The sequence below is a fragment of the Rhinolophus ferrumequinum genome, chromosome 24 (genome assembly GCF_004115265.2).
Source record: "Rhinolophus ferrumequinum isolate MPI-CBG mRhiFer1 chromosome 24, mRhiFer1_v1.p, whole genome shotgun sequence".
NCBI classification, from domain to species: domain Eukaryota; kingdom Metazoa; phylum Chordata; class Mammalia; order Chiroptera; family Rhinolophidae; genus Rhinolophus; species Rhinolophus ferrumequinum.
Genome location: NC_046307.1, coordinates 22,472,876 through 22,494,926, shown reverse-complemented (window position 1 = coordinate 22,494,926; position 22,051 = coordinate 22,472,876). Strand labels below are relative to the sequence as shown.

The 22,051-nt window shown below is 54.0% G+C and overlaps 1 protein-coding gene across 4 annotated transcripts in view; it reads left to right on the top strand.

Annotated features, from left to right (window-relative positions):
- The window catches only part of CAMK2A (calcium/calmodulin dependent protein kinase II alpha), a 61,563-nt gene that overhangs the window by 22,758 nt on the left and 16,754 nt on the right, over positions 1-22,051 (top strand). For 2 of the 4 annotated variants that reach the window (XM_033096227.1, XM_033096229.1), the window contains exons 4-14: positions 4,522-4,576; positions 5,396-5,461; positions 5,573-5,645; positions 8,476-8,578; positions 10,286-10,369; positions 10,501-10,595; positions 11,640-11,762; positions 12,130-12,213; positions 13,699-13,741; positions 16,284-16,324; positions 21,047-21,079. In XM_033096227.1, coding sequence (XP_032952118.1) covers positions 4,522-4,576; positions 5,396-5,461; positions 5,573-5,645; positions 8,476-8,578; positions 10,286-10,369; positions 10,501-10,595; positions 11,640-11,762; positions 12,130-12,213; positions 13,699-13,741; positions 16,284-16,324; positions 21,047-21,079 — 800 coding nt within the window. The remainder of the gene's footprint in view (positions 1-4,521; positions 4,577-5,395; positions 5,462-5,572; positions 5,646-8,475; positions 8,579-10,285; positions 10,370-10,500; positions 10,596-11,639; positions 11,763-12,129; positions 12,214-13,698; positions 13,742-16,283; positions 16,325-21,046; positions 21,080-22,051) is intronic. The other 2 variants (XM_033096231.1, XM_033096228.1) reach the window with 1 other exon arrangement.

Here is a 22,051-nt window from a genome sequence, read left to right as displayed (position 1 = left end):
AACTCCCAAAGCTCTGAGAGAGACAAAAATAGGCCAAGCCTGGCCTTGGCCGGCACAGCCCACTCCCCTAACCCACCTCCATGCTGAGTCAACCTGGCACCTTGTTCCTGCCCACATGCCTAGACCTGTAGCAGGCCTGAGCCTCATAGGCAAACTCCAAGGTGGCCCCTGCCCCAGGGGTAGACTTAATGCAGCTGGTATGGAGAGCCTGGGCCCATGACAGGTCTGGCCTCCCCTCCCCAACCTCTGCACAGTTGGGAGGCTGCACCCTTGCCCATCAGGGTTCTGAGTCATGGTGGGAATAAGTACAGATTCTATATATAGTTCTGTGAAGGAATGGCTGTGTGACCTTAGGTGGGAGCGCTACCCTCTCTGAGCCACTTTCCCCCATCTTTGCAAGGATAGGCCTATTTGGACCACCTGGGCATCTTGTTAACAGGTAGTTTCTGGCTCAGCAGGTCTGGGTGGGGCCTAAGATTTTGCATTTCTAACATGCTATGAGGCGATGCCAAGGCCACGGTTCACAGACAACACTTTGGGGAGCAAGGTCTCGGTTCCCTCCATGGAATGTTCCAACTCTGACAGCCACCATACATTCTCCCTCCCATGGAAGCCTCTCTCTGTGTCCAGGGCCCCAAGGGTTAACTTTCCTGCTGGAGAGAAGCATCTCCATCTGCTATTTATACCCACAAGGCGCCTCCCCTTCCCTGTGCCTGGGAAGGGGAGCAGAGCTGCACAAACAGCAGCAGCGGCTCCAGAGCCAGAATCAGAGAATGGGCAGCAGGGAGACTCGTGGGGAGCAACCCAGGTTGGACCCTGGTCCCTGACCTGCTTATGGCCTCACCGTGTGGCCGTGGGTGGCAACTGTCCTCTCCCTAAGTGTGTAATAGAGGGGGTTCTGAGTGGTCTCTGACTACAAAGTCCCATGGTTCTTATAGGCTGTCAGCGCTGGAGAAAGGAGGTGGGAGTGTGTATGTGTGTCGCCGCACAATTGCGACACTCTCTCGGGTGAACTCTGCCTCCTCCCCGTTTGTGCCCCTTGCCTCCCTCATTCCCGGCTATAATGGGGAGCAGTAAGTTATGGGCTCTGGGGCTGACAGACCACAGCTCTCTTTACCATTCCCACCTGCTGATGGGGCAGACCCCAGAAGCCCAGCCCAGGAAGCAGGGGACAACCTGAGTCGAGCAGGTGATTTGGGAAAGGGAAGGGAAGTGAGGTTGGTTCATGATGAAGATGACAGTGTCTCCATTCACCAAGTTCTCCCAGGTGCCAGGCCCTGTGTTGGGTGCTTTCCAGCCTGATTGCATTCATGGCCTAGAGCAGCCTGGTGGTATTAGCACTGCTGCTAGGACGGGAGGCTCAGACACGTTACAAAATTTGCCCAAAGCTATACAGCGTGTGAGGGGTGTTGCTGGGAGGTGAACCCAGCAAGTCAGACTCCAGCGCCCATGCTCTTAGTCATTTTATTTAGCTTCCCAAGTGGATATCAGGAGTGTGCTGTGAAGGGGTACGTGGATAGGGGAACAAGTACCTTTGAACTTTGAAGAAAAAAATAACTGTTAGAGATATGACAGGAATGTCAGAAATTCATGAGTCCAGCTACATAAATGAAAACTAGTTTACAGATATTTTTTGTCCTGTGACAGTATTTTGAAACGTCCAAAAAGTGACAGCATAGCTCAATGGGCAAAGGCATACTGATTTCTCCACGGGTGTGGGACCGTTCGACATAGCCCATGGCCCTGGAATTCCGCCTTTCCTCTTGGGCTCTGGGCTGAGTTTTTCCTCAGAGAGGCCTCCCCGGATAAGAGGGGAGGTTTTGTATGTGAAAACAGCCGGTAAAAGAAGAAGTCCTGTCTCCTGGGTTCCCAGCCACGGTTCAGACACCTCTCAGGGCCTGAAGCTGCCTCCGATATCCTCCTGTGTATGGGGGCTGGAATCCAGCCGGTGTCCCTCTCGCTCGGCTGCCCAGAGGGGCAGCCTTTTGCAATCAGCAGAAAGGCAACCTCTGAGCTAGACTCAGCTCTAGAAAACCCCCCTGCATCCCAATTCTGTCCATTTCCCTGAGCCCTGAGGACTTTTCCTTAAGAGGCTGAGCTCCTGGTCTGAGGGTGGACCTGGGACCCCAGTCTTCTTGGAGCTCCCCCTAAATGGCGGTTGGCCAGGTCTAAAAGTCCTTTCTGACATGGGATGGCTGCAACGTGGCTTCTTAGAACTTCTCATGCTCAGGAAAGGGAAGTTAAAAACTCACACACCTGCTGGAGCAGAGTATACAGGAAGGAGTCCATCGGCAAGGGTCCATCTGGAGGAAGGCAGGGAGAGGAAAGGGTCTTTTTCAAAACTTGATCTTGATACACTAACAATGCAAGTTTATTGTAGATAATCGAGAAGACAATTTTTAAAGTATCTCCTATAACCTCAGTATCTAGTGCTAGCCTTGGATGATCTATGCTTCCATCTGATATTTGATGTCTGTGCCTTCTCAAGTACATCTATGCATCGTATCTGAGGTCAGGTGTCCTAGAAGTAGAGCCTGAGGCAGGGATTCGGGTGCTTATGCTCCCAGTGGAGACCTGTTAAGGGCTGGGGTGAAGCAGGATGGAGAAGGAAAGAATGTGTCCTCAGGTCAACTCCAAGTTTCACCTGATCCCAGGTGGGGGGTGCAGTGCAGAGGCCCCTAGAGCGTAAGTCTCATCTTGGAGTTGTCCCTCCTTAAGGCAAGGAGACTGGCCCTTTGCAATGACCCTGTCTCTCCACATTCATCAGTCATTGGCTGAACGCTGCAGGTAACCTGGTGGGCAAGGTGGCTCCATCTGCAGTGAGGGAGGGGGCAGAAAACGGGGGCAGCCGTGTGCTGTGAGCAGCCAACCCTCCCAGCAGCTGCAGGATGGCTGCGCCAACTTACAAAAGGGGTCTGGGCAGGGCCCCAGTGTAGGCTTGTCAGATTCTGCACACAAAAAATGCAAGACGCCCAGTTCAATACACGTATACTGTTTAAAACTGAAGCCTGCGTTTGCTTTGAAATGCATTAAAAAATTAAAATCGATGAATGGATAGAGGAATGGATAGCAATGTAGTAAGGCAAGTATACGAAAACATTAAGGATAAAACCCAGGGGGTGGGCACATAGCTGTGCACGTGACTGTATGTTGGCATTTTTTATAATGTTGATTAAAAGAATTAAAACAGGATTATAGTATATGCACTCTTAGGCAACCTGCTTTTAAATTTTGCTTTAAAATAGATTTTAAGCATCTTTTGGTCATTACTTATAAATATATATCATCATTTAAGAATTTAAAAAAATTTTATTTAAATTTGTGTACCTTTCCTCCTCTAATTCTGGTCCCCATTCCCCCTTCCCTATAGTGGGCACCCACTCTGCGGTATTTGATGCCTGTTTCACTAAACTTTATATGCAGCTGTGAAGGCCATAAGCAATTCAGGGGACTCAGTATTGAGTTAGAAATACACGCACATGGCAAGGATTCTGATGGCACTAAGGTTTACCATGAAAAGTCAGTCTCACCTACCCACAGCCTCTGCTTCCCCAATTCTACTCCTCAAGGCACCCCTAATGCCCACATCCCTGTATCTTTCCAGAGAGACTTATGATATATACAAGCTTAAGTACATCTTTTTTAAAAGGACTACGCACACTGTTCTGCGTTTTGCTTTTTCGCCAAACAACATAATTTAGAGATGATTTTGAACGAGTGGATGCATAACTGCCACATTATTTTCACAGCTGTGTAATTTTCCATTGTGTGATGTATCATCTTCCCGGCCTTCACCCCCCTCTGTGGACATTTTCAGGTTGTGGCTCGGGAGGATATGAACCTGTCCAGGGCGAATTTGCCCTTGGCTGGCAGGGTCTGTGCCCCTCCATCTGCCCCAGGCCTCGGGCCCCTCCTTTTAGAAGCTCAGGGCATAATTTGGGGAGCTCTGGGCTCCTGGGAGCCTTGCCTCTGTTCCTGGTAAATGAGGTATAAAGAGATGACAGTTTCTCAGCATGCCAGCATGTCAGGGACTGTTGTCACTGCAGCCTCCCTCAGCTCTATGGTGTCCGCTGACCTGGAAGCAGAGCAAGGACATTCCCTCAGGGCCCTGACTGTGTGCCTCCTGCAAGTCCAGGAGTCTCATTCTCATTGTCCAGGAAAGGAAAGAGAGGTTCAGAAAGTCATAGCAACTTGCCCAAAGTCACACAGCTAGCAAGTAGCAGAGATTTGAGCCACAGGCTCATTCCATGATGCTAGCCTGCCCAGCAAAGAAATGAGGGCTGGAGAGGGGAGGGAATCAAACTTTGACCATAACAGGGGTCTGTAGTCTTTTTAAGCCCAGGCCTCTTTTGCCGATGCCCGCAGTCAGTGAGCCCCTGTTCAGCTTCGTCTGTCAAGGCACCTGGTACCTAGCTTGTGCTCAATGACTTTGCAATGTTGGCTGTTGGAGGGGTGAGAGGGAGGTTGGGGGTGGGGAGCAGTGTGTCCTGGTGTAACTGGCTGCCTTGGCCCCTCCCACAGTTCGGCTCCATGACAGCATCTCCGAAGAGGGACACCATTACCTAATCTTTGACCTGTGAGTCTGGGCCCACCCTGGGATGTACAGTGGGTATCGGGGCAGCCTGAGCAAGGATGACCTCCGTGGGTCCCTTGGCCTGATGGGTCCCAAATGCCCCCAGCCTGGGCGGAACTCCGTCTTCTGATACAGAGTTTCCCAGATGCCGTAGGCTTGCCACCAAAGCAGTCAGGTTGGTGTTCCTGAAACACCAACACACAGTCTTTGTCTATTTAGTTTTGCTTCTATGTGTGGCTGCTGGGGATACAAAGTTTCCTTTTGGAATAATTTTAAAGTTTTTAAAGGCAGTTGATTGAATGAAAAACCATTACGAAATGACAAGCTTCAGTGGCTCCTAGATTGGCAGAGCAGCTCAGTGATGACTGGTCTCATCTGGAGGAAATAGCCCTTGAGATGTTGATGACGGGGAGGCTATGCATGTCGTGGGGACCGGGGTATGTGAGAACGCTCGTGCCTTCTGCTCAGTTTGGCTGCGAACCAAAAGCTACTCTAAGAAATAACGTCTATTAAAAAACAGAAACAAAACCCAGCCCTTGGGCTTCCAGGAGCCTGATGAACTCTAGAGATGTGTTCTCAGGGTCCCACCTCCAGCCTGGGCCTGCTGGGGAAGAAGGGCCCAGGTTGGAGGGGAGGGCAGTTAATGAAAAGATGATGTTGAAAGCTAGGAAAGGGGCTATAGTGATGGGCACCCCTGTGAACCCTCCCTTTGGGCTGAGGTTCTGAGGTCCCGAGCCCCACTCTTAGCTCCCTGGAGACTCCTCCAGAAGAGGCAGCACCTGGGGCCTCTGTGTGAAGGTGACTCAGTGTCTGTCTCCCTAGGGTCACTGGTGGGGAGCTGTTTGAAGACATCGTGGCCCGGGAGTATTACAGTGAGGCCGATGCCAGGTGAGTTCCAGGTGTGGCCTGGTAATGGCACCCAGGGTCCGGGCCTGTCGCTTGCCAGTTTCCCAGGGGAGGCCCATCCTCACACAGTGACCCCTTCCTTTCTCTCGCCAGTCACTGCATCCAGCAGATCCTGGAGGCCGTGCTGCACTGCCACCAGATGGGGGTGGTGCACCGGGACCTTAAGGTGAGCAACCAGCCTGAGGGTTCGGCTCACCAGGGAGCCTGCCCCTCTGGCCCCTGCCCTTCCCCCCGCCTGTGGATCCAGGGGTGTTAGCAGAATCCCTTTAATTTCCTCAAGTTGGGTTGGGTGGGGAGTATTTGTCCCACTGTACAGATAAGGAAACTGGGCTCAGGGAGTTTGAGCATCTGGGCTCAGGACACAGCCCCCCGTGCCATGTGCCAGGCCAGGTGAGATGTAGTTAGACTGCCAAGACTGGCTATGGCCAGGTCCAAATCCCAGCTGCACAGTGGCAGCTTCTTTACAGTGGGGTTGCCATAGCAACCGCTGCACAGGTTGACAAGGACATCAAAAGAGCGAGCACAGTGCCTGGTACCCAGACATGTTACTCTGGTTTCTGGGTCTTTGGCGGGTGGTGGGAGAAGAAAAACAGGTCTTGGGGCCCTCGGAGTCGCCCCACTTCCCACCTAAAGAAGAAGATAGACAGGACAGGCACATATGGAATCTAGGGCTGGCCCAGCCGCACTGCCTTGCTCAGTCGTCAGCACAGACTTCACAGCTCTCCCTGGCCTCGTGGCCTCAGTGGCTGGTAGCTCGTAACATCAGACCCGTTTTGCAGCAGGAAGCTAAGGCTTATAGAGTCCAAAGGATTTGCCATACAGCGTGCAGTTCAGTTCTGCCTGAGCTAAGACTGGACTCTGACCTCTGACCCCAGATCCCAGGCCCTGGGGGGTCTGGCGCCAAAAAGTCACTCAATCCAGCTCCTGCTTCTGCAGGAACCCCTTCTAGGTGACCCTGCTGCGTACCCATCCAACCTCTGCTTTTTGGTCTTCATAGACGAGAGCTCACCTCTTACAGGGTAGCCCCCTGCACCACTGGGAAGTACTCCTTCAATGTTTCCTGCTATGGGGGTTTTGCCCGTGAACCTCAGTTCTACCCTTTGGGGCCACACAGATCAAGCCTCCAGCTCAGAACAGCTCTGGAGTCACTTGGGTAGCTTTGTTGTAGCTCCTAAGTCTCCTGTAGGTTCTAATCTTCCGTTCCCACCCAGGATAGTATTTCCAGGTACCCTCCCTCGGCATTCTCCAGTGGGTCCAGGTCCCTGTTTGGGGTGAAATGCTCTGACCAGAGCCCCTGCCCACCTCTGACTGTCACGAGTAGTCTGTGTCTCCTCACACTAGTCCAGTGAGCTCCCTGTGGCTCAGCCTAGACCCACAGGCAAGAAGGTCTCTGGCCAGACAGCAGGGCGGCTGTCCCCGAGGGCCTGTTCCCATTATAGCTACAGCCCTTGCACAGGAGGAGAGGCAGCACAAATTTAGGCCACTCTGGATAGAATAATTAGTAGCACATTCATCAAATCAGGGCAGAACGGCTACTGAGACACAGGACACTTTGTGAACACAGCCCCCATAGGACAAAAGAGGCTTTAACGAGCTATATTTGTTTGGTTGATATAAGGTCAGATGTGAGACCCCTCAGAAGTCCCAGTGGGGAAGGGGGTCAGAGGAAGCCAGACTTGAAGCCCCGCCCCCTTCCCAAGCAGAAAATACAAATGCTGATGCTTGGTAGGCACTTGCTCTAAGCCACTTCTAAGTGCTTTACATGGACTATCACAATTAATCCGTCTGCCACCCCATGAGGTAGGCATTATCCCACTTCTTCTAGGAGGAAATCAAAGCTCAGCGAGGTGAAATAATTTATCCAAATTCTAGTGTAGAAGTGGCAGCACCAGAATCAGAAGCTGGGGCTATGTCACTGGAGAGTCCTCACCCTTAACTCCCCTCTGTTCCGAGGAGGGGGATTCCCTGTCCTCCAGACCCAGCAGAGGACAGAAGCATCCACGCCCCAGAGGCCAGCTGGCACGTCCGAGACCTCCTGTCTCTCAATCTAGAGTGGTTAAGAGTGCAGCATAGGAGCCAGACTTTGTCTCCAGCTCTGTGATGTTTGTTTAGTCACTTAACTTCTCTGAACCTCAGTTTCCTTCTCTTTCTACATATGACAAATACTTATTAACTTCCTGCTATATGAGGCCCACTGTCTTAGGTGCTGGTGACACACTAGTGGACAGGACAGATTAGAAACTCACATTCTATAGGTCTGACAGATAATGAACAAGCACATAGACAAATGGGGAAAAACATTACACATCGTGATGACGTCTATGAAGCTAACAGCAACGAGGATCTAAGATAGAAGATACCTGGGGGCTTCTCCTTATATAGAGTAATCATGGAGGGCTTCTTGGACGGTGTGACATGAAGGTGAGAACTGAATGAAGAGAAGGGGTCAGCCCAGTGAAGCTCAGAGGGAGAGCAAAGTAGGCAGGGGGAACAGGAAGTGCAAAGGCCCTGAGGTGGGAACAAGCATGATTGTTTCAGGGGGTACAAGAAGGCCACGGTAGAGAATGGGGACAATAATGCCTACCCCAAAGCGTTGTTGAGGTGATAGTATGCAAAACCCTTAGCCTAGTGGCTGGCACATAGTAGGGACACAGTAACTGTTGCTTATTTTTCCTTATTTTGGTGGTGGCTGTACCCCTACCCACCACCTCCCACCCTCAGCCCCAGACTCTGAGGGGAGGGGAATGAGCAGATGGCTGGTGGAGGAAGGGTCTTCCTGTTGTAGAAGACAGAGGACTTGTAGTGGGGTAGCCCTCTTTCTGGGGACTGAAGCTTAGGGTCCTATGGTTGGAGCTGGAGGTGGAGACAGGGCACCTCTGGACTGTCCAGCTGGTCCAGCTACAAGCCCAGGTCTCTGGAGGTGAAGTTCTGAATGTGCTCACTGTTCTCTGGCCCTTTCCTCTCCCCTTTGCCCTCTTCTCTCTGGTTCTGGGAAGCCGGAGAATCTGCTGCTGGCCTCCAAGCTCAAGGGCGCTGCGGTGAAGCTGGCGGACTTCGGCCTGGCCATAGAGGTGGAGGGAGAGCAGCAAGCATGGTTTGGTGAGTGGGGGCAGGGGGCAAGAGGAGTGTTGGGGGCTAGCCTCGTATTGACACATCGGCCTCTAGGAACCCTCTCCTCTGCCTGAGCAGGGGCAGGTTGGACATGGTGTCGCACCAGCCAGGGCTCAGGGAGCAGAGATTCCTCCCACCCAGCCTCTGGGTCGGTGGGTATTGAGCACCTCCCTGGGGGCCAGGTGTAGGGATGTGGTTGTCATTAAAACAGGTAAAATTGTACATGGCTTCTTCACAGGTGTACGTACCGTCGCTGTTGGCTAGACTTCCAGGAGTTCCCTTAATAGTCTGGGTGCTTGAGATTACTATCTTGATTTGATAGATGGTGGATAAAGGCTAAGAAACCTGGAAAAGGTCAAGGGAGAGTAAAGGGATAGAGCCAGGATTTAAGCTCAGATGATCCGGTGTGCTCTGAGATTTTGGCATAATTGAGTCTGTTCAGCTCTCCAGGGATGCGTTTTAGTGGGCAATATTGATCAATGGTTAAGAGCCAGAGCTCTGGGTTCAAGCGTCGCCTCTGCTGCTTACGAGGTGTGTGATTAGGCATCATCTTACCAGTCTGAGCCTTTGTTTTCTCATCTGTAAAATGCGGCTAACAGTAGGATGTTCCTCAGGGCTGTGTGAGGGTAAAAGGAGATGCGGCATAGAAAACGCTCATCCCTGGGGGGGCCGGGTGGCTCAGACGGTTAGGACACGAGCCCTGAACAACAGGGATACCGGTTTGATTTCCGCATGGGCCAGTGAGCTGCGCCCTCCACAACTAGACTGGGGACAACGAGCTGCTGCTGAGCTGCTGGTGGGGCGGCCGGATGGCTCAGTTGGTTAGAGCACGAGCTCTCAACAACAAGGTTGCCGGTTCAATTCCCACATGGGATGGTGGGCTGCGCCCCCTGCAATAAGATTGAAAATGTCCACTCTGTGCCCTGCACAACTAGATTGAAGGACAACAACTTGACTTGAAGCTGATGGGCCCTGGAAAAACACACTCTTCCCCAATATTCCCCAATTAAAAAAAAAAAAATTTAAAAAAGAAGGGAAGGAAGGAAGAAAATGCTCATCCCTGCTTAGCACACACACTCAATAAATAGGAACTATTCTTATGATTACTTATTAAAATATTTTGGGTGTCCATTATTTCAATTGATATTCCCAACAATACTGGGAGGTATTTAAGATAGAAATCCTTAATCCCTCATTTAACAGATGAGGAAACTGAGGCCTAGGAGAAAAAGAGACAACCCAAGGGACTTGGGGCCAAGCCAAAGTTAGGGGCAGACCTCCTGCCACCCCAGGACCAGCACATAGAAGGGGCAGGGAGTGAGCAAAAGTTCAGCTCAGCCTGGAGCTGACATGGCAAGGATATTTCATCTCAAGTGCCACCAGCAATTAATTGGTAATAGCTGCTGGGAGGTTTATGCTGGCAATTTATGGCACTGAGTCAGGACCCTGTGGGAAGGGCTCTGAGACTGATCAGTGACCTCTGCTATAGGCTCTGGAGTGGGGATGGCGACAAGTGTACTATGTACTTGTCCACCCTGGTCTAGAGGCCTTGCTGCCCTCGGCCTGCTCTGAGGGCAAGGGGCGTTTTTGCCACCTCCGGGGCAACTCTAGTCCCTTTTCCAGCAGGGTTTTGCTCCGGTTACTTACATGCCACCTCTGTGTGTGTGTCTGTCTGTCTGTGTGTCTGGGGAGCAGGGTTCGCAGGGACACCTGGATACCTCTCCCCAGAAGTGCTGCGGAAGGACCCGTATGGGAAGCCTGTGGACCTGTGGGCCTGTGGTGAGTCCGTCCGAAGGCGCCAAAATGCCCCTCGCTGCCTGTCCCTCTCGTGCCCTCTCTCCTGTCCCATCACCACCACCCCAGTGCTCCTCCTCACTCGGGGTTGAAGGTTCTACTGCTGTTCTCCCCAGGGGTCATCCTGTACATCCTGCTCGTGGGATATCCCCCATTCTGGGATGAGGACCAGCACCGCCTGTACCAGCAGATCAAAGCGGGCGCCTATGATGTGAGTGTCGCTTCTGTCTCCAGCCTCCCTGCCATCCACTGGTCCCCGTCCAGTGAAAGCCAATGCCCAGTGAGGTCAGGACCTGAGGAGGCCCCCTCCCACCCTCCCGGCCCATTAGGTCACCGACCACTCTCTAGTCACGGGGGAGGGGGTGAGGACTGACTGGGGCCAGGCGACGAGCTGGCTGCGCCTAGTGATCAGGACATCCAACTGATGGGGTTTAGCCCAGGAGGTCCCAGAGGGACAGCAAAGTGGGGCAAGAGGTAGGGGGCAGGCCCCAGGAGCCAGGATCTCTCTCTCTCTCTCTCTCTGTGTATATATATATATATATATATATATATATATATATATATACATATATATATATATATATGTATATATATGGTATAAATACATGCAAATAATAATAGCTAACATATAGTACTCTTCTAAATGCTTTCTATGTATTACCACTTACAGTACATCCTCACACCAATCTATGACATAGGTACTATTATCCCCATTTTACAGATAGGGAAGTTGAGGTACAGAGATGTTAAATAACTAAGAAATGGTAGAGCTGGATTTGAACCCAGATGGTCTGGCTCTCGTGTCTATGCTTCTACCTACCGAGCTATACTGCTGTTCTACATGGTTGATTTCTATTGAGCTCTGTGCCATGTGTTTCATATCAGATTTAATTTTCACAACATCTCTAGGGACAGCTTAAGGAGTCATGTGACTCACCCAAAGTCATACAACCCAGGAGGCAGACCCAGGACTTGAACCTACCCTTCTGATGCTGGAGTCTGGGCTATAACCACTGGCCTGCTGCTCCCCAGATAAGGCACAGCCTCAGAATAGCAGAGGGAGGTCTTCTTTCTCTCTGTCATTGTTCTGATTTGTCCTAGGCTCAGGGGACCCCGCCCCAACTCCTCCTGGTTGTGGACGCCCGAGTGGATGGGCAGCAGGACCCCTGCCTGCTCCCCTGCCAGTCAGGGGCTGGGGGATCGCAGGGGTGGCCTGGGGTAGGCTGGGCAAACCTGGCCCCTCTGCCCCTTCCAGTTCCCGTCACCGGAGTGGGACACTGTCACCCCAGAAGCCAAGGATCTGATCAATAAGATGCTGACCATCAACCCATCCAAACGCATCACGGCCGCCGAGGCCCTCAAGCACCCCTGGATCTCGGTGAGCGTTCCTCAGCAAGGCCCGTCCCAGGAGCCCCTCTAGCCTTCAGGGTTAAGGCCCTCCTGGAATCCTATACCTACCTGTCCCTGTCCCCTCAGGCCCAGCCTGGAGCTGAGAGGGCTTGATCCAAGAGACACTGACCCTCTGTGTTTCTCAGGGAGAAAGTGGAAATGGGAGGTTGGCATCAGAACTGGGGTGCTTCTGACATTGAATGTCTGGTCCCCAGAATGCTAAGCACCTGTAATACTTAAACATCCCCTAGAACAAAGAATTGTTGCCCCAGGATGCCAATCACGTCCATAAGATGACTTGTTGAGGGGCGCCTGGGTTGGCCTCCTCTCACAGACCTCTCCCCTCCTTCCCCCAGCACCGGTCCACCGTGGCCTCTTGCATGCACAGACAGGAGACCGTGGACTGCCTGAAGAAGTTCAACGCCAGGAGGAAACTGAAGGTAACAGGTCCTCCCAGAGCGTGCTCCTGGATGTGGGAGTAGCTTGGCCTGGGTCTCCACGGTGGCCAAGAGGCCCACTCCCTGTGAAGTTCTTTCCTTCGTTGAGTCCACAAGCTTGTGTTGAACACCTGCTTTCTGGGCGGGGCAGTGAGCAGTGGAGAGGACAGACATGTAACCAGGACATGACAGGGCAGTGGTGAGTGCTGTGACCGCAACCCCCGAGGCTGTGGGTGTCCACAGCAGGGCCATGAACCAGGTCTGGAAGGACCAGGGAAGAACGCTGGAAGCTTTCCTGGGCATGTGGCATTCAAGCTGAGACTGAAGGATAAGCAGGCATTAGCAGATAGAAAAAAGGCTGTGCAGAAATCTGGAAGTATGAGCTTGACCCCTTAGGGGCACTGCAGTGTTTCAGTGTGGCTGGGGAGAGGTTTCGGCGGTGACCTGTGACTGGGCAGAAGGCCGTGATGGGGGTGAGGTCCCAGCTGCCGAGCACTGGAAAGGAATGGCCGAGAGACTTAGACAGGGGTCGTGGCCCCGAGGAAGCTACAGTGCGACCCAGGTGGGCCCTGAGCTGCTGGTCTCTCAGCAGGTCCTGTGTGTTACCAGGGCCATGCTAGCTCCTGGCCTAGACCTTGTCATGAGCAGGTAGGAAGAGTGACCGAGGGGTCTCCGGCTGGTCAGAACAGAGAGGCTATCAGCCTGCTCAGTGACAGATGCTGAGTCCCCAGCTCATTGGGAACCTCTTCACCTATTGCTCCCAAGCCTGGCATGGTGGCTTAGGAGGGGGACATGGGCCAAGGGGGTGGTGGCCAGCAGGATGCCAGGAGAACTGAGTCTTATCCCCAACCCCTGGTGAGAGCTGTCACGGAAGAAGTCTCAAAACGTCAGAATCAGGGATTCTTAAAATCATGGACGTGGGACTCAGAGAGTGTCTAAATGAGACAGTGTCAGACCCGGCAGGGCCTTTGTCCCCCAGTCCCTTTGATGACGGAAGAACAGAAGAGGGTTTTTCCACATTAACCCTCCAGGGTTCCAAGCCCAGGGACCACAGAGGGATGAACTAGTACTGGAGGGAGGTGCTGAGTGCCCCCAGGCAAAGGGCAGATAGGGGAGGGACCCAGGGGTACAGGCTCTGCCCTCTTTGCCCAGGCAGGAAACTTCCTTGGCCTTTAGGAGCCCCCACTGGCAGATGTCCCCGAGCCTATCACTGGCTCTGGCCAGGCCAATGGAACCTATTAATATCTGCTCCTAGGATGGCCCTGTCCCTGGCACAGTGCCAGCTAAGGTCTCGCTCACCCTGATTTCTACAGGGAGGTGGGGGTTGTTCTCTCAGATGTGGGCGGGGGCAAGTGGAGGGGCAGAAGACTTTGGCTTTGTCTCTAAATGGAGCGCCTCCCTCTCCTTTCCCACTTCCCTCCCATTTCTCTGTCTCTCCTCCCTCTTCCGGCTTCTTTTCCCCACACCCCCTCCTCTTTTCTGTTGCAGGGAGCCATCCTTACCACGATGCTGGCCACCAGGAATTTCTCTGGTAGGTGGTAGGGCCTCAAAGTCCTAAATACATCCTGCAAGACTTGGGGACATTACCATTTTGGATACCTGGATACCCTTAGGCCAGGGGGCCTGGGGAGAATGGGGGCTGCAGAGAAGGCCGTGACTTGGGGCTTAGCTTTCCTGCTGCAAACCTATACCCAGAAGTAGAGAAAGGTCAAAGGGAAGCACGCCAAGGGCCCACCAGGAGGGGTCAGAGGTTTGTCTGTCTCCCTCAGCTCACAGCACTACTAGGGTTCCCAGGCTGGGCCAGCCAGAGGGGAAGGCGTCTCAAAGGTTGGGGTACAGTTCCAGGCAGGACTGAGCCAGTCCCCGGGAGAGACAATATTCCTGTTCCCCACCATTACTGAAGCCCTATGCTAAGCAGGTCCCATGCATTGCTCAGGTGGCCGCTGCGACAAAGCATTGGCATCCCTGTTCTCTGAAGGAGGACACAAAAGCTCGGGGAGGTGACCTGTGAAGGGCCACAGGTTGCACCGGTAGAGAAAGGCAGAGCCTGCTTTCAGCTCAGGTTCGACCAACCCCAGCACAAGTACCCTTAACCTGGGTGGGTGGCCAGAGAGTCCAGGGTAGGAGCCCTTGGCCTTGGCCAAAACCAGCCTGGGTAAGGCAGAGAGTGCCTAATGACCTGTGGCATGTGGCCCTGAAGAGAGAAGGGGAAAGGATTAGTGTCAGGGCTTAGCAAGAAGCTCCCCCTGGCACGCTGGGGAGTGCTGGGGCCAGCGCTGCCAGAGGCTTCTCTCTGGGGAGCCTGGAGGCTGACGGGGCAGCTGAGCAGATATAGCAAAGCTCACCCGAGGGGCCCTCTGACTGGGACTGGTGCCAGCCAGAGAGGGCTGCTGTGAACGCATGGCCTGCTCCACAGCAAGGGGTCGGCTCTGCGAAGCCACAGCCCTGGCTTCTCTGAGAGGGCCCACCTCCCCATTTAACCAGCTGGACGCATAAGAGCAAGGGTGGGAAAACCCTGGAGCTTCAGATCTGGGCTTTTGCCACCTCCTTGAACTACCTTCCCACTCTCTCCCCAGACAAGGATCCTGCAGTTCCTTAAACTGAAACATGAGCCACTCAGACAGTCAGAGTCTTTTTTTAACAGCTGAAGTGCCCCTGGAGAACTCTAGTCCAAAACGTACAAAATGGTGCCCATGGGTCGGTTCCAATCTCTAGATGTGCTTGGGGAGTGGGGGACGTGGTATTTTAAAAACTTTTGGGGGAAAGAGTTTCTAGCACTTAAACATCAGGAGATTTCATGGAAAAGCCCAGATTTCTGTTTTCTCTCAAAAATCAGAATGAATATGGGGCCTCACGGGACCAACAGTCCTGCAATTATTGGCTAGAGCACAGAAGGGCCCCTTTGAAGCTTGAGGGGCAAGCACGCCCTCCACCCCACTATCCATCCTCTTCCATCCCATAAACCCTGTGGAGGATGAACAGCCATTCTTTGTCTTTGGATCTAGAGATACCCACCCCTGCACTTGATCTATAAGACAAAAACTTTGGGCGGGAGCCTGGAAGGGGTCATTGGAAACGTGACAGTGACTGAGGAACAGGACCAGTCGCGAGCCCCGCCCCTCAGAGCCTCAGGAGCTACAGTATCCTGTGCACCCCTCGTGCCCTGCTCACCGTGTCCCGGCCACCAGGAGAAGGGCTCCCGACAGTGGCCCCCATTTACTGAGCATCTACTGCGTGAAGATCAAATGCTGCGCTAAGCACTTTGTAGATCCCCTGTCTTGTTTAGCGCAAGGCATTTGCTTGAGGTCTGAGCAGCCGGATGCCAGGCTGAGCAGGGCTGGGCACTCATGCCACTTCCTGGCTGATGCCTTCCCTTTCCATGATCTCTGGCCAGGAGGTGAGGGGGAGGGAGAGGGGAATGACAGAGGTGGGGCCTCCCCAAGAGCTGTTGCTCTGCTTTTTCCGGCCACCAGGAACACAGCCAGCCCCAGCCTGGGGCTCCAGAGTTTGAGGGTGGGGAGACTGCTGCCGAGGATGGGTGCTCCGGCAGGGGTAGGTGGGCCCCAGAGGGGGGCATCTGCTTCTTGTCACTGGCAAAACTCAGCTCGCAGCTGTCCAGAGTGAGTAGGCAGGGCTGACACATGACCTCCACAGCAGCATGGGGCTAAAATTAGAGCGGGCCGGGTTGGGGAGGGAGAGTCCAGCCCTGGGCCGGGCAGCCAGGCCTCTGGGTTGGCCACTACCAGCACGGGTGGTGACCAGGATCCAGAGGGAATCCCCGGGCTGAAACAGCAGTCCCACAGTCCTGGGACACACTGGACACCTCCCTCAACCCATGGGGCCGGAGGGTCACACTTGAGATCTCTGAGAACTTGGGGAGCGCAGGACCACCTAGTGGGCTACCAGGACGCCTGTGCTCCAGAAGAGGGAGGAAGAGCAGGAGGAGGAGGTCTCCCCAGATCGCTGAGCCAGCTCCCTGCCTGCCGGCGGACCGTGGATGCTGCTTTTCCTCGCCCTGTGGGCCCTGGTGCCCTGCCTGGTGTTGGTAACCCTCTACTTTCTCTCCTCTGTAGGAGGGAAGAGTGGGGGAAACAAGAAGAACGATGGTGTGAAGGTAAGTCCCCCGGGAGCCTGCCAGGGCCTGCCGCCGGCAGCGTGTCTGCCAACAGGGCCTGGCTTTCAGGGCCGGGGCAAGACCCAGGCCTTGCTCGTGGTGGTCTGGGCAGATGTGCTCCCTCCTGCAGCCATGCCGTCCCCAGACCCAGAGACCTGGGCTTTGATGGCCAGGATTGGCTGAGGAGGGGGGGAGGGGGAGGGTTGAACCGGGTGGGAGAGGAAGGTGGCCTGGGGTTGGGGTGGGCACAAGAAAAGGGGCAGGTCCAAAGGAGGTTTCTGGGGTTCTCCGGGGCTGGAGGACTGGTGAGCAAGAGGGTGAAAGGAGGGGACAGAGACGATCATGTGGGATGACCTCCCCCTTCCCGAGTATGGGCTGGCTAGAATGGGCTCCTGACCCAAAGTACACCCCAGTCCAACCCACAAAGCCTGTGGAGGAGGGGCAGCCATTATTTGGCTTTAGGGTCCAGAGATACCCCCTTCCTACCAAGGCCTGCCAGTTCAGTGCCAAGCATCCCCTCCTCCTCCTGACCCAGGCCTGCCCTCTGTCCCCCCCCATGCCCGATGCCCGAGCTACTTCTACACCCCCCTGACCCCTCCTCCCCTCCTCTCTCTTCTCCCTCTGCTCTCTGGGGCCTGGTCCCCACTCTCTGCAGCCCTGTTCTCCCTGCCACTGGCTTGCCTTGTGGGTTCTCCTCTCTTGAGATCCTGCCTTTCTCTGAGCTCAGAGCCCTGCCTGGCCAGGGCCCCATGGCTGGGCTGTGCCCAGGACACTGGAAGGTGTGGGATGCTGTCCAAACGCAGCCACCCAGGTGGGCTGGTGGCTTCATGGCTTTGCTTGTAGTGGCATTTATAGTCTCAGGCCACTGGCTTTACTCTGTTGGGGGTTACCTGGGAGGGGGTCTGGGATAGGTGTCCCAGGCCAGGATTTGGGCCTCCCCTCTGCTGGCTAGAGTTTCCCCGTAGGTACAATGGGTGGCATGAAGTGGTGTGGACTCCACAATTTCCAGAATTTCAGCTTTAAAAACAGACAAGCAAAAAAAAAAAAAAAAAAGAAGGCAAGAAAACCCTATCTACATTTTCCCTTCTCATCTTGGGTGCTTGAGGAATACATAATTATTTGGTTATCAGCCGAAGTCGGTGGTTTTCAAAGTGAATTCCTTGGAACCCAAAGCTTCTGAGGAGGCACCTCTGGCAGCAGATGGGGTGGGGCGGGATTAGTAAGTGGGGTCCGAGCAGAAAAGCTTCTGTTCTTCTCACACCCACTTCAACCAGAGAGCCTGGGCAGGCTTAGTAGCTGCAGACTTTGGCTGGCTATTTGAACCCTCTCTCCTGAGCCTGTGTTTCTTCATTCAAGCAATGGGGGGGGGGGGGTTAAAGGAGTTCCCCCCTCACAGGGCTGTTGGTGACGATGAGCCAAACTCATGTGTGCTGAGGGCTTAGCATGGTACAGGGGTGTGACACGTGCTCATGAGGTGCTGGTCAGTATTATCTCTTCTGTTTTACGTATTGGACTTTCGGGTAAGAGTTGTCTTGAAAACAAAGTTTGTTCAAGAAAACATGTGGTAATCCACAAATCTAAAGCCAACTCAGTTTCTAAAGTTAATGCACATGTCCCAAAGCCTGTAATGGAAGTCAGAATTGAGTTTTACCTCGCTTGCTGTTTTGGGTTCCGTGTAAGTCAACCCCCTCCCCAATTTGAAAGGGTAATGTGGGGATGTGCAATGTGGGGGCGGCCCAGTGTGGAGCCGCTGAGGCTGTCTCTGGCCCTAGTGTGTAGACACTGGGGTGCTGGGTTCTCTGGGGGAAACCGTATTGGGGAGATACGGGGCAGAGGCCACAGGCGCTGGTGGGCTGTGGCCCAGCTCGGTGGAGGAGGGGGCAGTTCCGGTCGGCGTGGTGCTCAAGTGTGGCCCTGGCAAGGGCTAACTCAGAGTCTCTGGATATAGGGTCAGGGCCTCCCTCGGGCCGGGTCTTGGGGCAAAGCCGTAGTCTGGCTCTTCTCCGGGCAAGGCCTAGAGGCAGAGACTGTCCCAGGGCAAGGGCATCGCATGGTGGGGCTCTGGCTGGCCACTACAGGGCTTTCCGGTGGGTGCAGCTGAAGAAAGCAGCACTCCTTCCTGCAGCACAGGACAGATCCCGAGTGATTTCTCGGGGTGGGCTGGGTGTGGATAAACAGAGGCTCAAATGCTATTCCTGGCCTGACCATCTCTCTGTAAGTAGCCTCCTTCCCTTCCTTGTGGTAGAGGAAGGGAAGTCCAGCTGGAAGACAAGAGTCACCCAGGGGCCTTGCCCAGGATTCGGGGCACTCAGTCTGCAATATGTCACTCCAAGGATCCGCTCATGTTTTCACTAAGAGACAAACTGGACGTCACGTCAAGAAGCTGTGGGTTTGCGCCTGGGCCCCACTGCTTCCTCCCTTGGGGCCCTGGGTCATGGCTTCTGTCATCTGTGCAAGGGGAGAATGGCAGTTGTTTGCGGGGCCTGCTGGAGTCATCGTGTGCTCCTTTCACCAACACATGTTCAGCCAAAGTGGGGAAATACAGATTGTTCTTACTATTTGGTCCTTAGAGACAAACCACCGGTTTCATCTGGGGCTTAACGGAAGAAGAAGTGATTGGTTCCAACGCTGGAGGAAAAAACTGACCGGTTCGAGTTGGAGATAGGACATGATACTGTACTTTACGGGCTTTTAATGGCTTTTCCAGGTTAATTTTGAACATACTCCATTACTACCATCCTTGCTAACCTTAGAACCATGCTTTTCTCCATGTGGTTCTGAAAGAGGTGACTACTTTCAGTGAAAGCCCCTTGTAAAGTAAATTCGAACGTGCTGGTCAGTGTGAGGGTATTAGCATCATCGTCATTTGTGACGCAGGGAAACTGAGTCTTTCCATTATGAAGAAGCAATGCGCCCCTCCCAGCCACCCCTAGGCCTCTACTTCTATGAGGAGGGACCGACCGCTCCCACCCCTCAATCCCACTCACTGCCCCTGTTGGTGTCCCATCCGTGCTGTTGTGACCTCTCTCCCCCATGTCCCATCCTGTCACTGTACGTCCAAATCTGATACAGTCTCTGCTCTGTGTTCCCTCCTCGTGTCCTGCCTGGAACCTCCTGGCCCCCAGGCCACTCCTCAGGTTTCTGCTGACAGCCAAGCCGAGAGGGCCTGTCCCCTCCCACACATTCTGTGCCTGACTTGGCTCCATCCAAGAGTGAGGCTGACACTTAGAGGAGAGGAGAGGAGAGGAGAGGAGAGGAGAGGAGAGGAGAGGAGAGGAGAGGAGAGGAGAGTTGGGTAGAGGAAAGACTGACTGCAGGCTGCTGGCTTTGGAAGTCATAAGGTCTGGCCCAGCTGGGGCAGATGCAGGAGCCATGAGCATTTACACTGGAAATGCCCAGTGACCCACAACTGCCATGTCTGTAGAGGCCCTGGATGGAAAGCTCAGCATTGCAGGCTCCTGGCACTCAGATGCTTCTGGATCTTGGAGTCCGAAAGCCCAGAATTAGACCCAAGGACCCTCAGAGAAGAGCCAGTGCTTCCCCTGGCAGACCTATCCTGAGGGCGTCTCAAATCCCTCTGTGCTCCCCCTTCAGTACAGCAAGGGGCGCAGCCTCCTGACCTCTCAGATGTAAGTGCATCCAGGAAGGATGAGCCTTTGAGGAGTAGTCAGTCTGGGTGCCTGGAGGTCTAGACAGGGGAGAGAGCCTGCATGCAGGGGTTCTAGCCTCTGCTGGTGACGCACTGAGAGATCTTGGGCAGATCACCGCCCATCTCGGCTCCAGATTCTCATCTGTGCAATGCAAGTGTCAGTCTTGACCCGCAACCTTCTATGACTGTGAGTCTTTAAGACTCCTGGCCTAGAGCTGAGAGAAGAAGACAATCTACATTTGTCCTCTCTTTCTCTTCCTTTCCTTGGTTCCACAGCCAGTAATATAGGGGAAGCTACAAATCCCCCAAAACCAGAAGAGGCCGAATGGCAGGAATCAAGGACTCAAATTCTGGGCTCTGCTCTGTGTCTGGCTGTACCTCAGTTTCTCTAAGGGACTGAACTGATAGGCCAGTGTTCACTAGGTAGCTGTGAACACAAGCAGGATTTCCAAGGCCACTTGGAGGACTGCTTCCCACATCTGGCCCTGCTCTGAAATCTCCTGGAATTATCGTTTCAAATGGAGATGCCCGGGCCCCACCCCGGACTGAGTTACCAAACTCCACGCAGGGGATTGGCTATGTGTATTTTTGACAAGTTTCCCCAGTGACTATGCCATGCAACCAGAGAGTGGGATCCTTTCAGCAGAGATGCCAGTGGAGTCTAAGAGGAAAGATTAGGCCTCATCCCAAGACTGGATTGCCCTTTAGACTTTTAAGAGCTTTGGGTTCTGGAGGCTTTAGGCAACTGGCACTGAGAGCCAGGGTTGGCTTCCCCCATCAGAGCTCGGTGTAGAAAGAACCCTGGTCCAAGGGAGCCTTTGCCTGGAGTTTGGTGGTTGGAGTGTAAGACCCAGGGAGCTGTGCACGAGGCCCCAGAACTACAAGCTGAGAAAGGACTGGCCCTGCCAGGTCAGCTGTTGCTGGTGCCCTGACTCTTCGCCCTGCAAAGGACCACAGAGGTTGATCCTGAGGCCCATCTTCCTTCCAAACCTCCCCTGTCCTTCGTTCCTCTGCTCCCTGCCGTTTTCACGCTGTGTCTTTTCCTGTCCCATCTCTTCTCCTTGTTTTTCCAGAAAAGAAAGTCCAGTTCCAGCGTTCAGTTAATGGTGAGTGTCTGCCGTCTCCCAAACGCCGGTAAATGCTGGGCCTCGAACCCTTGCTCCTGCCTCCCTCCTGCAGGCTGCACCGGGAACCCGGGGCGGGGAGAGGGTGCTCAGGGCGTGCTTGGTACGTGTGCCTCGTGTGACAACATGTGTGTTGTGTGTGCGTGTTGTTGGTGTGTTTCTGTTGACACCTCCAGCTCCATGGCCCAGATCTGACAGTAGACCGAGAGCTCCTTTGGGTATGAAGGGTGATCTGAACTCCATCACACATCCAGCCCTTGGTTTCTCGCTTCTCCCCGCCCTCATCTCAGGGCTTGGTTTGTGTCAGTTGCGGCGAAGGGTGGGGGGCTTGGTTAGGCCAAAGCAGTGGGCGCCGTAGAGCCCTTCTTGAGCAGGGCTACGCAGGCACTGCCGGTGGCAGAGAAGCCACCAGCCCCTGCCTCTGTCTAAAGGTTCCAGTGGTGACATGGTGGCCCACGTCCCTCTTCTTCTGATTGCATTGCTGTCTCCCTCAGCTGTATGGTTTTTCTCCCCCTAAAAAGCCCAGCCTCTCTCATACTGGGCCTCCCTCTTTCTCTTTCTTCCTCTCCTGCCAGTGTGTGTATCCCTTCCCCATTCTGTGGCCACCATGTGCCTCTCTGCACCTCCACATTCCCTCTTTGCCCCCTCAAGCAGACAGGGCTCAGGAACCCCTTCCAGCCCTTCCAGAAAGGCCAGGGTTCTCTTTGCATCCATCCCTTCATTCACGCCCTCCCCTCTCCCACACCCACCCCTACTCCACCCCACCCCCGCCACCAGCCACCTGCTTAGCTGGGCCCTTCCCCTCCTTAGGCTTGGAAGTCTGACAGGGTTTTCAGGGCAGCATCTGGATGGCAGAACACATGAGGCTTACAGAAACCGGGCCGCAGCGTCAGGCAGCCGGGGCAGCCCCCCACTGGACGCATCTCTTCCTGCTGGTCAGACAGGCCTCACCAC